The following is a 17,696-nucleotide window of genomic DNA, read 5'->3' on the forward strand; positions in this document are numbered from 1 at the left end:
CTTTTTTATTTTTACGTTTTTCTATTCTTTTAATTAAACAAATTTATTGTTTCCTTCCTTCCTTTTTAGGTCCATTTCATTAGCAATTGCTGATTTGCATTAGTTCGATACTATCAATAATATTGCTTGATACCTTTCCGAAGAATTTTCCGTCTATAGTCTTAAATCGTCTAAAGATGTAATATGCTTTAATCTTCAATTGCCAAATCGTTGATGTTTAAGTAATCGTTCAACAAATTGACCAATTTTCTTTAAATGTTTTTGCTGTACGTATACGACAGAACGCTGCTTGGAACAATTTTCCAACTTGCGTACTCGAAAGACGCAATGAATATGCAATCATCAGATTTCAATTAAATCGCTTGCTTTTGTAACATTTTTCGGATGTAAAATCTGTTATTAGTATCTATTTCGAATATTTAATTTATTGTCAAAAAAAATAAAAGAAATTATCATGGGTCAAAATTACATTAAGAATTTAGGTATTAATGTAATTAAGATTATGTCAATTCCTAATTTTACTTCACAATGAATTAAACTTTTAAATTTTTAAATTTTAATTTGATTTTAATTTTGAAATATATAATTTTTAATATCAATAATTGAGATTCGTGAAAAGATCAATATAACAGAAAAAAGTAATGTGGCGAGTGAAAGTCAGGCGCGGTAAACGGAAAGAATATTAATCACATATTAAATTATATAATTACATGGGAATTTATTGTACATTTTGGCTCTTCTTTTGAGCCATCTTCAGTATATATTAACAGTGAAATTACAAAAAAAAAAAAAAAAGAAAAATGCAAAATTATGCGAGTTGTTTGCAACATCTTCTTGACGAGGAAGCCTCGCTTGCCGAGTATCATGTCCATTATTATTCTTTACGCGCCGTTTACCACGCCTGACTCATCGCCGTTTACCACGCCTGAATCATTACTTTTTTTGTTATAATAGTTTTTAATAGTTGCTTTCAATGATAATTAACGAATAAATGCATTATTTAAGAAGCATTTCAGTTTTATGTATAGTAAGTTATATTGTCCTTATTTTTCATAATCCATTTATAATTATCTAATATTGCAATAATATTGAAATTATAATGTTTTCAAGCAAACTGATTCGATTATCGTTTTTACGAGCAATTACAAAACTATCATTTTCTTTTTAGGAATAAAGTTCTTATGTTATACGACAATATAACAATTTATAAAGTAAAAGCAAAATAAATAATAAAATGAAAGTTTGTGCTTCTTTAATAGTAATTATAACCCTTTTGATGCATGCGCGCTATCATTTATTATTAAATACATAAAAGTAAACGGCGCGTGCTAAAGATGCTTTAGATACTGAGAATAATGATGTGACGTGTCGAAACGTAATAAAATTAATTTTATGCAGTTAAGTACACATCGTGTTTTGAGCAAATTGGGATAATTTTCATATCGCTCAAGTTTCTTCTAAATTATATCTATTTTTCAATCAAACAGCAAAAATTTATAAATCTTAAAGCATTTTTTAATTAGGAACTGAATTCCGAAATAATTTCTCGGTAACTGTTCTATACTGCATAATTGTATACATTTTTATTTTTATGAAATTGTAATAATAATAAATCTGTACTCAAAACTTGTTTATAACGAAGTCAGAGCATTTTCGGTTATTCTAGTCTTGTTTTACGTCCAATAAACGATAGTGAATTCAAAATGTCACGTTAACATCTTTATAAGCGCATTCTGAATATGTGATATTATTTTTAAAAATGCTTTTATCAAATGTTAAATTGTTATGTAAAAAACTTTTAAATTGTCAGCTATTAATAGACACGTGTCACTCAATTGTCATATCAGCAATCGATTTTTATAAAAAAAAAAATATCAATATCAATAATATTTATAGTACTAATATCAATTCTTTTTAATAAAAAATCACCAATTTATATTATAGCTGTAATATAAATAATAAAGAGAATAATTAAGTGAGTTATAAAAAATTGGTTTGATTGAGTAAACTTTATACTTATAAATTGAGTGAAATCCATAAAAAAAGATATCAAGAGTCTTTTTTTCCCCCATGATATATTGATCTTTTAGAATATATTAAAATATAGTCTAAAATATAAGAGATGCATATTTTTGTAATATGCTCAATTGCCTGTTATAGAATTGAAATATAATCGATATACCATTTTGGGTGAATATTGTTGAATCGGTAAACGATATAAAAAAAGTATTAAATAAAAGTTTCATGGTTTATCATCTATTTTATAATAACGTATTTAAAATTTTTTAAATGTTGTTTTTAAAAAAATATCTCTAAAATTGTTATATTATGTCAAAGATTATTGATTGAAATGATATAGTGTACTGTAATGAGAAAAGAGAAAATCTCATGTCTCAAGCATACCTAATATCTCATGTATCAAGCTGTGAAAGTTGCCGTTTAATTATGCTTGAAAGGAAAGTGCTTTAAGATCCCGTTTTCTTCAGATGAACGGAAACTGCTCTACCATACAATCATATCTATCCTGCGTTATATCAGCAAGAAGTATGCTGCGCAACGGTATAAAATATACCTATATTAGTATATAACAAAATTAATAAAAAATACAAAGTGTTGCATCTAATGAGATTTCTTTTGTCGTTGTAGGATAAAGTTGAAACAAAAATATGTTCCGACAAAAGTTAAATGATCTAAAGAGGAAGATATATTATAATGCTAAAATTAATTTTTGAAACAATTGATGTTTGAAGGTCACATAGATATTATTAAACTTTTAAAAATCAAATTATATGACATTTGTGTAATACTTATACTGCATATATAAAAGTATATCGAAAAGTTATCGAAAAGTCAACAATTTACGAGATACTTTATATTTTATTCTGGCATATTTTGACGTAGAAAAAACTCGTAAAGTCGTCATTGATTTTTTGATAACTCTATTTTAATATTTTTATATGCAGGGTATCTAGAAGAATAATTATTATGTAAAAAATCATAACTTCATTAAAAAATAGTGATGACCTGCATGTAATTTTGAAAAATCGATTAAGTAGAATTTCGTTATTACAACAATCTTGCAAAAATCTCTTTATAGGTTCGCAGTTTACTTATCTAACAATATTGCGTTGTTATGTAATATAAATATGATATGTTGACACGTTATATTACGTATTTGCGTTACAAACAGCGGGATATTTGTAAAAATTCAGAGAGAAATCGGAAACACCGGGACGAAAGATTCCCGTTGATGGACGCGATGGCTGCATTCAGCAGAAAAAGCAGCTTAGTAAGCGCTATATGCGTACGACTTCTAATGAACGCACTTTTCTGAAATATACGCGTTAGCGCAAGTATGAGTGTATTTTGTGACTTGTCATAATCTATATTTTTTGAATAACTTTGTATTATAAGTTAGATTACAACATGTTGCGCTTAAACAGCATACTTTTATTATGCTGGAAAAAATTCAGGCGACCGCTGAATAAACGTGTTGACAAAGCGCAAAGCGATTAATTGCGTTCAACTGAAAATCTTGCAACAGTTGGAAAGCTGCTTTTTCTGCTGAACGCAGCCATTGGCTGCATTCAGCAGACTCAACATGTTGAGATATTCTTCCAGATCATTCAATCGGACTTTCAGTTTCAGAAGAATACACCAATAACAGCGAGCACCCACTCATCTGTTGAGTCTACTGAACGCAGCCAATGTGTATTTGATTGTGAGAACGTCGCAAATCACGCGGTCGTTTCTCCTTCCACCATGGTCTAATCTTAAGCTTAGTTGCTTTAAACATGTATGCGTTATAGACAACCTTTATAAACGCGATGTGATATTCTAAAGATCCTATTGAACGTGTTCGGAAAGAAGTAGTACGATATACACGCCAGTACATCCCGGTGGTCTTTTATCTTATTTGTTTACGATTGACAATTTTTAAAGGACACTTGCATACATTCGACTTTAGTAAGTACAACAACTGAAGTGATTATCGTTGATAAGTTTTTGACCGTGTTGTGAAGTTTTAAAGTATGCATTGAAAATTTTTATCTTTTGTTGGAATTATATATTTACACGATTGGGAAGTAATTTGTTTTAAATATTTGTAATTCTGTTATCGTTACAGTTATTTTTCTTTAGCAATTTACTGATAACGAAGTTACTTTTTCGTAACTGTACATTTTTTCCCCGTAACGGTAACGACTTTAATAGTTATTTTTATTTTTGCTTTTTATATTTTAAACTTATTTGTAATGATGTTGGAATTTTAAAAATCCTATTTTATATTTGGTAAACACAAAATCACTTAAATTTAAATGTGATTTTTTTGAATCTTTAAAACTCCAATTGAGTTGTACATCTGTTACAACTCAATACAATTATAATTCATTTTATAAGAGAGACAAGTTTATTAAATATAAACATAAACGTATATATAGTATATATTAATTTTTTATTAAATGTTTATCTCAATTTCTATAAAATATATTTTTTTTCTTTTTCAATGACTTTTAAATAATTTTTGTTTTAAATGTTATTTTTATTAAAGGCATGTATAATAAACAAGAATAGGAGAACATTGAACAATATACGTATAAAAACACAACTAATTAAACATGAGCCTCAATCTGTTACATTTGTTGAATCTTTTAGGATTTAGTTTCTTGTGTGATTTTATAACTTATATTTTATACATTCAAGTTTATTATTATTAAATTAATTATATTAATTTAATATTGCGATGTTACTATTCTCGTTCAATTTACGAGGAACACTAGGTAAGCCAAAAATACAAAAAATTCTAGAACTTTGTGTACAAATAAAGGAGTTCATCCATAACACAAAAATAGTTTTTGTTCGTGCCCAATTTTAGTTTTAGGGAGTGAAACACCCCTTTGAAGAAAATTAGATCTTTTTTCTTTCAAATATCGTTGAAACAAAAAGAGATAAACAAATGTTTTAATTGAAAGTTAAATGGCTTGAAGAGTATTTTATAACAATGATAAAAAAATTTTTTTTAATTTGAAATTGGGCGCGAACAAAACATGTTTTTGTGTTATGGATGAATTCCTCTATTTGTACATAAAGTTTCAGATGTTTTTGAATTTTCGGATTTTCTAGTGTTCCTCGTTAAAATTTTAAGACCGAAAAATTTATTCGTCACCCAGTGTGATAAATTTGAAACTGTATTAGCAAGATGCAGCTACAATCCAATAAAGGTCATTTTTAATTAATTGTATAACATTTTTATTTTTTATCGTAATGAAAAGATTCAGAATATTAAATATTCTTTGTTTGTTCTTAAGTTATAGTTATTCTAATCTTTACCTATTGCAAACAACATTGTTAGCGAAAATTTCGTCGATATACATGGTATATCCACTCGCCGAGAGGATAGGGTACATGATCAAGATATAATGAGAATACACAGAGTAGTGCGGGGGGTGACAAGGGTGCTTATCGATAGATTTCAACATCGACCTCGTTGCATAACAATGTACGAGGATAGACATACTTTCTGAATAGACTATTGGCATGATTTTCCTCTTACCGGATCGTAACTTTGATGGAGCTCTGATGAAAGTTACCAAGATATATCGATTTGATACATCAAACATTTCCCGTGTCACAGTGTGCCCGTATAATGGAGAGACACTGATATATTGGAGGAACATATTTATAATAATATTATTATTTGTTAAATGATCGATAATATATACACTGCATTGCATAAACAATTTGTTTTTGACATGAACCACTTAATGGATATGTCAACAAAGGAGTGTATTGAATTATTTTAGCGTAATATTCGATCGTATTACTAATATAAATTTTGAATTTTCTGCCAATAAATACGGATAATGCACAAGATAATAAATAATATTGTAATAAATAATATACACGTATACATGTATTTTTTTTATTATATTTATATGAAAAAGACGGCTTTGCTGAAATGTTTAAAAATTTAGGTTACAGATCTGAAAATAACTTTGTTGCTTTGTAACATTAATATAATTGTGCAGGACAGTCAAATTAGTTACAGTGTCAAAACATTTTGTAGTTTTGCTCATCACGCTTGGACACTCTGTATAATAATTTTTTCTAAATAATACGAAACAAATTAAATTTAAGATCCGTATTCAGGTAAATTTTTAGACACTTGAACGAAATCATTCTTTCCGCCGTGCGTGTACTATAAATTTGCTTTAGCGCGCGCAATGTAGCAGGTGCAGGTTACACATCGATTTTGCGTTTAGAAACAGATTACGTGTAATCTCGATAAATATCACGATATTAGATTAGCTTATTTGCGCGAGAATATTATTTGCGAATATCCAGAAACGCTATTTCAACTTTACGGGCTTTTGCGCAATCGTACTTTCTTGTCCATTGTTTCGGTACCGAACGCGATTTAGCGTGTATTTTCGCCACGTTAAGCTCGCGCTGGGATTACAAGAAAGGGAGGTTGTAAACCGCGGGATCCGGAGCAGCGTAGGTGGTAGCGATACAGGCGTATTATCCTCGTTTACGCCGGCAGAAATATCCCCTGGCTGGTTTATACATATTAACGTAAGTCATTGCGCGAGTCTTTACGCGAATTGTACGCGGGGAAACAAAACAACTGGGTAATCGCGACCGCGCTTTATGAGCGGACCACGGAGTATGATCGCTATTACGTAGATTACGATATCGCTGCCTGTTGGAATCAAGTGACGCGCGAATATCCTCGATAAAGACTAAACGCAATCGACGCGACTACGGCGTGAACGAAAAATATCGTATATAACTGCAATTTTTGCCAACAGTCTGTTGCGAGCCGATATAGGTCGCGCGAAAAGTAACGTAAAAAAAATCTCTTAAAGAGAAAATAAAAAAATCGAATTTTTATTTGATTTATTAACACTTGAGACTTATCGACAAACAAATATACGTGTAACAATATCTGTCTGGACCGACAAGGTTTGAAAAAGAAATCGTGGAGCTATTTAAATTGTGGAGCTTATTTTTTTCTTAGTGTAATTGTTTTAAAGAAATAAAGTTTCACGTCTTTATTTGAGATTTGTTCAATTTGAGACTTATCCCACTTATGAGGAAGATGCTCTGATATCGAGATGGTATAGCTTTCGACTGCCATTATTAAATTTAGGTATCGTAACTGTCAAATCAATTTTTAGTTCAAATATAAAGGTAACTAGCAACGTCAATCTTATCTTCCATCATTATCTCCGTAGTGAATTGATATCGTCCGATAATTACATCTCTTTGTGATATAAGCAATTTTTTTCAATAATAAAAAAATTTGCTAATGCATACGTAATGATAAATCTATGCTCATAAAATCTCAATGACCGCAATAAAACAAAATACGTTAAGCGGAAAAATGTAATTGGTATTAGATTCGCTCTAAATACATGTTCAAATTAATATGAGTAGCTTTCTAATTGTGGTACCTTCTTAATTGCTTTCTAATTGCATTCACAAAGTTAATTGTGTGACACAGAAAGTTCTTTAAGTAATCACATTGAACTTGACGCACATTTATCATAATTTCCATAATTTTGTTTTACATTAAGAGACTAAACCTCTACGCATTGAATTTGTACGACAGAATATCAGGATATAACGACAATTTATTATGAGAAGCGGATGCAATTTATCAACTTCATTGCAAGATTTTTACGTCTACTTTCATTATGTTATACTTTCTACTTTAATTGAGTTCGTATCAATTGGAAACTGGATACAGTACCGTGTAAAAGATTTTGTTTAATTGAATAAAAGTGTATCCATAGTGTATCCATGTTTAATCATGCGGATCAAAACATTTGCTGCTTACTGTTACGATGAGTCTTTTGTTTTAAGCATGTTTTCAAAGTTTTCTAAGCGTGTTGAAGCAAATGATGCTTCTTGTAAATCTTGAGAATGCATTTACTAGATATATGCGAAACAGTTTCTCATTATTCATAGATAAACGTTAGATTTATGTGAAACTAAAGACATTAATTAGAAAACCTTTTACTATGCACATAAACACGTATGTGTTTGACTATAGTTGAAGTTATAAGAGCATAGCGATGTTGACTCGCAGCATCTTAGATATACGAGTACACGTACGTACAAGTCACATTGATTTTCACGTCAAACGCGTCTTGGCGAAACGAATCGGTTGGCAATGCGTGACGCGTAATTGCCTTGACCACGAACTTGCGTTCTCGCGTTACACGCGGGAATGCAGGAACGCTACTCACTTTGCTACGAGAGAGTCGCAGATGCTGAAATTACGCTCGTTATAAGCTCGTTATATGCGGCGATACGGGACGTGTATCACGCATCGCCGTGTATACGCGAGCCGGGAAACGCGTCTCGTTCGTCGATGCTGCGATTTAGATGCTCGTCTAATGCAGATAATTACATGCCGGGACATCGACGGCAGTTATACAGCTAACAATGGGTGCTTGTTAACACGAGATCGCCCTATAATGAGACCGATACGAAATCCTTGCTCAGATTATGCGTTCGCTGTGTAATTTTGTAAATAACAAGCTATATGTAACGCAATTGACTCGTTTACCTTCATAATGATTTAAATTATTTGACTTTTTTGTATCAGAACAAATACTTTTAATTTCTTAATACTTCACGTGTAAACGACGTATGTACATTGTACATGCAAATTTGTACACAGAGAAAAAACATTTCCAAGTTTTGATAAATATTTATTCGAATAGTACTAATGAAATATTTACTTACGGAGCATATAAATACGAGTATTTACTCTATAAGGAAAAATAATATTGAAATTAAACTAGTGGTTTTCATATTAAATAAATATACATTTACATTTAGTAAATACATTGTTAATACTATTCGAATAAATATTTATTAAAATTTAATAATTTTTCTCTCGAGATTTTTGATTTGTTTAAAAGGGATATATTTAAAATATGTTAAAATAAAAGTACAATTCTTTTGTATTATACGTAACCAACATTTTGTAAATTATTATAGCTATATATACATATGTAAGATTAGACAATAGAATAAAATAAAGGTTTCTAAAATCTGAAAGGACGACAGATTGCGTCAGAAACTAACTATAAACTATTATTTATTCATTTTTCACATGGTAGGATCCTTTTGAAATCTTTTGTTATGATATATTTATATAAAAGCGCACAAAATGAAGGCGATAGTAATCATAAATAAAATAAACAAACATACCAACGTTGTTCCAAACATTTCCAGCAATGTACTGTTCAACGATAACCGAATATAAGGATAATAAAAATCAAAAGTTAGTGCAGTCGGGAATGGAATATGACAGGACTTTGATTCTCGATCAACCACCAAAGCACATGCCGGCGGAGCAGCCATTAATTTGGCGTAATATTATTGGCATCGCTGCTCTTCATGTCATCGCGATCTATTTGTTCGCTACGCGATATCACGAGGCGAAATTGTGGACTTGGATATGGTGTACGTTTATTTATTAAATCAATTAATTTTTTATCGTAATTTTGCTTATACCATATAATTATATAAAATTTTGATGTTATTGGGTTTTATAACATATTGAATACCGAAATATATGAAAACATAAATATAAGCATTTTTTTGATAAAATTGGCAATTAATTCTTTTCAGTAAAGATAAGAAACGTTATTGCATTTTGAATTAAAAATTTTTTTATTTGCAAATATTTTTAAATTTTAAATTGAGATTTTCTGGACAAGTTTTAAATTAAAATTATGTGTACGTATTAAATTACATTTTACTGAAATTAATTTAAAAAGATAAAATTAGATTATTTGTTCGCATATTTTAAGTTTGAAGAATCGTTCATTTTCAATTATAAGTTAAAATTCTATTAGTACTTCTCTCTTGACATTTTTTGAATTAAAATATTTTTATTTCACATATTCAGTAATAAAAGAACGAATATGATGTTGTTTTTATTTTATTTTTTATATTTAGCAATCGTCTATGGTTTTTCAAGTGGTTTCGGCATAACAGCTGGTCTCCATCGTCTTTGGGCACATAGGAGCTATAGTGCCAAATTACCACTCAGAATATTACTTATTTTTATGTTTTGCATGGCTGGCCAAGTAAGATTCTTAAATTTTAATAAATTATTATACGATTAATAGCCTCACATAAAAATTTATCATGATTTATCAGCTGTTACATTCGAAGAGTCTTTTTTGCAGCAGGGATTGTTAAATGCTAATATTAACATTTAAAACACACATTAACGTATTGCTTATAAGACACCTGAGTCGAATAAGGTTTACCTAACACATTTTAATATTTTTTAACTCTATTTATTAGAAACTTGAAATAAATTTTGTAAGAATAAAATCTTTGTTTCAATAACTCAAAAATAAAATATATCTTTCATATAAATAGTTTATTTCTAAATAAACCAAATTTTTTTTTTAAACTCTGACATTGAGTCTCATTATATGTTTGTACATTTATTAAAACCCGAATATAAAACAAATAAAAAATGAACATTATTCTCAAAAAGACTAAACATAATCTTTTTAAAATAATCTTTGGTAATTATTTTTGAAAATCATTGAAATTTTTTTATTTAGACAATATTAGCTTCTCAAAAATTAGCAACATTGAATTGAAAATTGATATTCTCTGGCGTAAATTCCACACATAATTTATAATATCATTTACTACATTTAGGATTCTGCTTCACATCCTTCTTTGAATAGTCTTTTTCACATCCCGTGCAATACTAAGTAGTTGCTGGAGTGGAGTGGTAGCTTAGGATGTTGATCTGGATTTCTACTGCTTATTGAACAGATCTTTAGTCACTCTTTGTACTTTGCAGTTTAAAGCTTTCTTTCTTTGCGAGTTGAGAATTGTGGAAGCTTTGCGTGTTGGAATTGGTAAAAGTTTTTAGCTTTGCATGGATTGTGCGACAAATTCTTATGTTATGTCAGCAAATTTTGTTATATACTTGTTACCAATTTGCTGATATCATTTAATATAACAGATTTTGTATACAATTTAATACTTTTTGTCAACAAAATTTATAGCAAGCAAGTTTATTTTTAAAAAACTTGGCTAATTGGATACATTTAATAAGTCTCAGTTGTTGTATAAGTGGACCTTATGTGATAAATGCGTCGTTGATAAAAAGTATACTAACCAAAAAAATTAATATGTAAATTGATTAATTTCTATAGAAAAAAAGTCTAATGATATTATATGTTATAATAAATAAAAAAATAATATATATTAACAAGTTTTTTGAAATACTTATGATCTGTTGCAGCGGATTTTCAGAAAAACGACACAATCGTCTCATTACAAAATTTTTATTGTATTAAATAAATGTGCTATTGCTTTTAATTCTCTAAGCATTTATCAACAATCCTATCTGACATATCTTTCAAACATAGAGATATAAAACACGTTTTTTGAATGATAAATTCAAAAGTGGGCCGTATTTTGTGCTGGGCCTCATTCGGTTCAAGTACCTTATTCCAATCAACGAAATGTTACGTTTCTGTGATTGATAAATCTATTTGCTGCATACATTTATTAAAAATACCAGATTATTTGATACAATCGTAATTAAAAAGAAAAAAAATTACTTAATAGTCAAGTTTTTTTATGTAAAAAATTAAAAAAATATAAATAGTGTATTTACTGTAAGTCTAATCATTAAACTCGTCATTTTCCGTAATTCATAGACTCATCCATCTAAATGGCTTCGTACTCATCGAACACATCACAGGTACACGGATACATGCGCGGATCCACATAACGCTACTCGTGGTCTTTTATTCTCGCATGTCGGTTGGTTAATGATGAAGCATCATCCAGCAGTCAAGGAATATGGTAAAAATGTAGATATGAGTGATATCTCAGCTGATCCTGTGATACGTTTTGTCGATAAGTAAGTTTAACAATTGACTTAAACATTCGAAGCAATGACACATTCTTTACTATGATTCGTGATATGAATAACGTTTACATTCGAGAAATATAATGAACTATAATTGCGTGTATGATTTACGACTATTAAATCTGATTGATTGAATTTACCATATCAGTTTTAAATTGCTATCATCTGTTGTAACAAATTATAATCTTTTAAATGTACCTCTATTAAATTTTGTCAATTTTATATCAATTTTTACATTTTTTTTTTTAAGAATAACAGTTATTTTAATTTATTAATAAATATTAAAAATTTTAAAAACAAAATAATGAAAAAAAGCGTGACGAATAAAAAAAAAATAGAAAAAATTCTATAATAATAATAATAATATTTGCAAACAAATTTCTCATTACATTCAGATGAATGCTCAATGTAAAAGAATGGAAAAGCTCTTGAAGAGATGCTTGCAAAAATTAGATAATATTACACGATTTGTATTCAAAATGATGAAAAGCAAACGGAAAATGAGGTTTGACGTTTGTAAAAAAGATCACGATGATTGAATTGGATTGCTCGCGAAATCGCTTCGTAATTATCCGAAGTGTTTGAAATTGCGTGACGCGTTGTTTTCCTAGATGAGGGAGATTAAGTAGTAATCAATCAGCGTGAAGTGTCTCATCAGAGTGCAGTATTGAACATCTCTGTATTGCAATTTATTTTGATTTATGCACTTGGGTTATACACGTAATTCCGTTATGCGCATTAAATGCCGTTACGCGTTATTATTACAAAAAATTTGCGTGTGTACGACACTTATTAACAGTAGGACACTTTTTATTGCAGATATTACCCATTGATTATGTTGCCACTGTGTTTTGTCCTGCCAACTGTAATACCGGTTTACGTATGGAATGAATCCTGGGACGTAAGCATAGGCGCTGTGCTCGTCCGCTATGTATATTCATTGAATTCAACTTTCTCTGTCAACAGTTTCGCTCATATATTGGGTGCTCGACCGTACAATAGGTACGTGTCAATGTTTCGCGTTCACGTTTGCACGATTATCATTAAAATTGGCCGACATAATGTTTGGATCGTGCTCAGATATGAACGAGGAAGAAATTAATTTAATGTAGACTATAAATTTCAATACAATTTAATAGAGACTCTTAATAAGAATATAATTGAAAGATATTATTATTATATAAATAAATAGAACAATATTATTTTTTAGTGATTATGTCAATAATTGTCACTGTTTGGTAATTTTTAATCAATATTTCGGTTAAATGAGTATATGAATTATTTTCAATAAATTTTATAGTAGAGGAGAATTGCTAAATGCGTATTGATCGCCTAAATTGTATTTTATTAATATTTTTATTTAATAAAAAGTCTTTAATATGATAAAAATTTTAAATGAATGAGAAATGGGTAATACAGACAACAATTTAATAGACTATATTTGTTACATGCATGCAATATATTTAAAGCCACGTACGACTGATGTTAATTTTTGATTAATTTATGCAGCTTTAATAATGTAATCGTATAATTTTATACTGAATTTTCACATTTTCATAAAAGAAGGTTTATCTATAATAGAACGTTTTATATTCATTGTATATGCATATTTACAGCTACAAAGATTATACATAAATCGATATTATTATAAAATTTATCAAGTTTCCTAAATTATATTACCAAATTTCAGTACAATAAATGCTAATGTAAAAGTGATAACAGTAAACTAAAAAATAACTGATATAAATAAAAATATATTAATTACAAAAATAAATTCATGCCAATTTTATTTCGATATCTTTACCTCTTCATTATTATTTATTAATTATTAAATTGTTAATAAAACAAATATTGGTTAATAATTTCTCATACTTAATATTGATTGATAAATTTGAAACTTTTGATACGATTTAAGAGATTCGCAGATACGATTCAGACGATCGATTGTTTAAATTGCTAAAAGGCTCATAATAAATTAATTTACTATTGGTGAAAAGTTAAACATTAATTGTAGATAATTGAAACAAGCTGCAATTTCTAACGTTTATGTGTACATTAATGTGAATTAGTACCAAATGAAAAATGTGATGAAAAATAAAAATAACTTGAGTGGTACGCATTCGGCACAACTTTTCTTTAATTATTGTGCTTTCCATAATTTCATCTATAATATAATATTTAAAATCATCTAAGTACTGAAAATTATGTTTTTTCAAAAGAATGTTTCGAAATTTCTGTCTTACGCTGAAGAATACTATATTCTTTTTCTTCCTGTGAAAGAAATCTATATTATAAAAAAATAAGAAATCTCTAGATTTTCTTAGGTCTCTACTTTTGAAAGTAAAGCGTAGACGTATTATAAAAATTTAATTGTTATTTATAAATAAATAAATTTAGTAAAGTGTATTTCACGTTTATATCGTAACAAATAGAAGTTGCAAGCTGTTATTCCGTTTAAATAATCTGTTGCATGATATTCCTGTGAAGTTCGTTCGTGTAGCTGGCTTGAATTAAGTAGAGAAACTTCTCTTTCTTCCTTTCTTGTTACAGTACTATTAAGCCAACAGAGAATTCTTGGGTGTCCTTTTTTGCCATCGGCGAGGGTTGGCACAATTACCATCATAGCTTTCCATGGGACTATAAGGCCGCGGAACTTGGCTTCTATCGGCTTAACCCTACTACCGCCTTGATAGATTTCATGGCTTGGCTGGGATGGGCGTATGATTTGAAGACATCAAACGCCGAGCTCGTTGACAGATTACGTGCGAATAAAGGCGACGGTATGACGAGGCTCTCCAGAGACAGAAAAGATATTCCCGAGATATCACATGTTGTTCAATAAAAAAGGTAGAATAGAAGAGAAGGTAAAAAGAACGAAAATATGCATGCACCGAATTCGTGAATATTATTTTAACTGCATCTCTTCGTAGAATTCGCAAGATATAGTACCTATGTCAATATATCGTAACTATGGTATGGTTGTAGCTAGCTTGTTTTTTAAAAACTTTATATAATAAATATAATTTTGATAATTATTTACATTCTATTGTCAATATAATTGTACTTTGATGTATTTTACAATTTCTATACTTTACGACAGGAATATTCGCGATCCAAGGATTCACGTGTGATAAATACACATGTGTAAAAATAAATGCATTTTAATAAATTGTTTTCGATAGAAAGCTCCGCATTTTTGTTCACACGCAAGTTATTTTGAATATGTCGCTGTATGTCAACGTAACGAATTCGATAGAACGTGGACTTTATTTAGACACGCGTGTTATGAAAGTGCAATATAAAAATATTTTATTTTTCATAAAAAAAATTCAGAAAGCGTTGTTACTACTATTGTTATTATTACTTATAGCACTGTATATTAATAGATCAGCATTTTAATCAAAAATTTAGAAAAACATTTTTCAAAGATTTAATTTAAATTAATAAGTCTAAGCTTTTAAAAAAATATAGTTTAAACTTTTTTATCTTTATTCTTCCGATGTTTGTTGACACAATGAGAAAAGAGAGACTGTTTTTTATAAATTAGACATTATTCTACTTTCTGTTTACTAAATGCAAATTGTAATCTTTTTCTCCGGCCCTTCCGTTTCGATCTTTTTTTTTATATTTGAATAAGTGTAGTACTGTTTCCAGTTATATCCTATGCATGAACATTGTATCTTTGAATTAAAAGAGTATTATGAAACCTGGCGTAGAACGTATACTTTATCTTGGGTTGAATATTACTGCTTTTGATAGATTGGATTATCCTCGAATTTTCGTGGCTGATATACGTTGCTTAATTACATTTGTTGGAATTATATTAATAATTTCTCATACGTGAAATACATGACATATATATGGAAATATGTATAGAATAAGCGGAAATATATTGATATTTCAGAGTACATTTTCATGAATATGAAGAGCAATATAGATAAATAAAAGACCGATTATGAATTCTCTATTACACAATTAAATAAATTTATCATCAAATGATATGTAATAGCTTTTAATGACGTTATAGGATTTCAATTGTTAACGTATAAATATATGTTACGACTGATAGCAGATAAATTATGTTTATTAATATCTATTACCGTCATAATAAAGATACTTAAAAATGTGGCTTGAAATGTAATAATTGTTTAATAAATTAAAAAATTGATTATTTGCTGCGTTCTTTGTCTGAAACGAAATAGAATTTCTTTCAATTTTGTATAACTTACTTTGTTAAAAATTTTTTTTAGAATAGAAATTGTACATTTATATTTAATAATATACTTCTACGAATATAAGTAACTAAAATGTAATAGTTTCAGTATTCGACTTGTAGGAAAGTACATATATAACTAATTAAAATTTTATCAATTAACATGTACAATATAAATTACCGCTTTACGTGTATCGTAGAAGCTGGAATATAAATTTTTTCTTAATTTTCTGTATTGGATTATGATTATAAAATTAAGTAATTATGAAATAGTAACAAAAGCTTTAATTAGTAGAAATGCGTCAATTTTCGTAGCTAGCAATTAAAGAAATTAAAAAAAAAAAAATTTATAGTAAAAATGCAATCAGAATTTAAAAAGCTTTTTATAACAAGTATCTAGATAGTTAACATTCTCCACCGTATCTTTTCTAGCCTCGTGCAAATTTTTGTCCCGGCCCGATAACGGAATTTTAAGCGTTGCGGAATTTTAATAAAGGCTTTGTCACACGATAGGTATCAGATGTATCACACGGGACGGGGTACGCGCCTTCGCCGACCTCTGCGGTCAACGATTTATATACATAAACGCCCTACATACGCGAAGTCACGTTTTGCCGATAAAAAAAGAAAGGGAGACGCCAGAAAAGTGTTATCGATCCGGATAGCCTGACGTCGCGCCGTTTCACCCGGGGGTTAAATTTAGTATTTATCATCACGTATTCCGCGGAGTCTACAGGTAGCGCCTGCGCGACCCCGCCGTGTCGCGCGTCACGCACCCCTATACGCGCATATGCCTATCTACTAGCCTATACATAGCCGGCGCGACGCGGCGCGCCGTACACGCCAGCGGCGGAACATATTTACCTCTATGTGGACGCATTACAAACATTCGTCTATTTTTGTTATACCGACCTGTCGTGTATCGATCATTTCTCTAATGTTTCTGTAAATGTGGTCGGGGATCCGCGCGCGCCTTTCCGCTCGCGATTCCCCGCGATCAGCGTCAACGTGTCGAAAATCTAGGGCGAGAAAAAAGCCGCAACCGTCGTCGCTCGCTCGCTCGCTCGCTCGCTCGCTCGCGTGGAAACGCGCGACGGCGCGCGGCGGCTGCACATGTGGAATACGAGTGGATCGCACGATTTATCACTAATTAAACCATTAGGTACGCATTTGTAATTACACTCGATTCGCGCCTTATATTTTATACATGCTTTCAGAGGAATTACAGGTAATGAGATTTTTGTTATCGCTAATGTACACACATTAGAGATAATGCTGATGTATACGTATATTGTTTTAACGGTAATAGTTATATTGTTTCAATTATTAAAGATGATATCATTTGTATGGTTTAATTAATTTTTTTGTACATTTTTGTCATGTAATAATAATCGAATATAACGTGAAAATATCTATTATTGTCCATTACATGTACAACGTTACACGCGTATCTCAACAAGATTATATTTCTCTTGTTCTTTCTCTTTTTCTCTCTCTTTTTTAGCTTAAATTATTTTTTATGCTAAAGAGCATATATTATATTATAAATTA

The 17,696-nt window shown here is 29.7% G+C and overlaps 2 protein-coding genes across 7 annotated transcripts in view; one reads left to right on the forward strand and one right to left on the reverse strand.

Moving 5' to 3' along the window:
* The window catches only part of LOC105192859 (follistatin-related protein 5), a 41,077-nt gene that overhangs the window by 22,096 nt on the left and 1,285 nt on the right, over window positions 1–17,696 (reverse strand). The gene's annotated exons all lie outside the window — the stretch shown is intronic.
* On the forward strand, window positions 3,753–15,885 carry LOC105192910 ((11Z)-hexadec-11-enoyl-CoA conjugase). 2 transcript variants are annotated; one of them, XM_039452693.1, is made up of 6 exons: window positions 3,753–3,966; window positions 9,250–9,480; window positions 9,979–10,109; window positions 11,718–11,923; window positions 12,752–12,934; window positions 14,483–15,885. In XM_039452693.1, exons 2-6 carry the CDS (start codon window positions 9,252–9,254, stop codon window positions 14,772–14,774), a joined length of 1,041 nt encoding a protein of 346 aa, XP_039308627.1. In that variant the 5' UTR covers window positions 3,753–3,966; window positions 9,250–9,251; the 3' UTR covers window positions 14,775–15,885. The 2 variants fall into 2 exon arrangements, with proteins under 2 accessions (XP_039308627.1, XP_011155500.1); XM_011157198.3 differs by lacking the exon at window positions 3,753–3,966 and having other exon boundaries at window positions 9,095–9,480.

The sequence above is a fragment of the Solenopsis invicta genome, chromosome 8 (assembly GCF_016802725.1).
Source record: "Solenopsis invicta isolate M01_SB chromosome 8, UNIL_Sinv_3.0, whole genome shotgun sequence".
Lineage (NCBI taxonomy): Eukaryota > Metazoa > Arthropoda > Insecta > Hymenoptera > Formicidae > Solenopsis > Solenopsis invicta.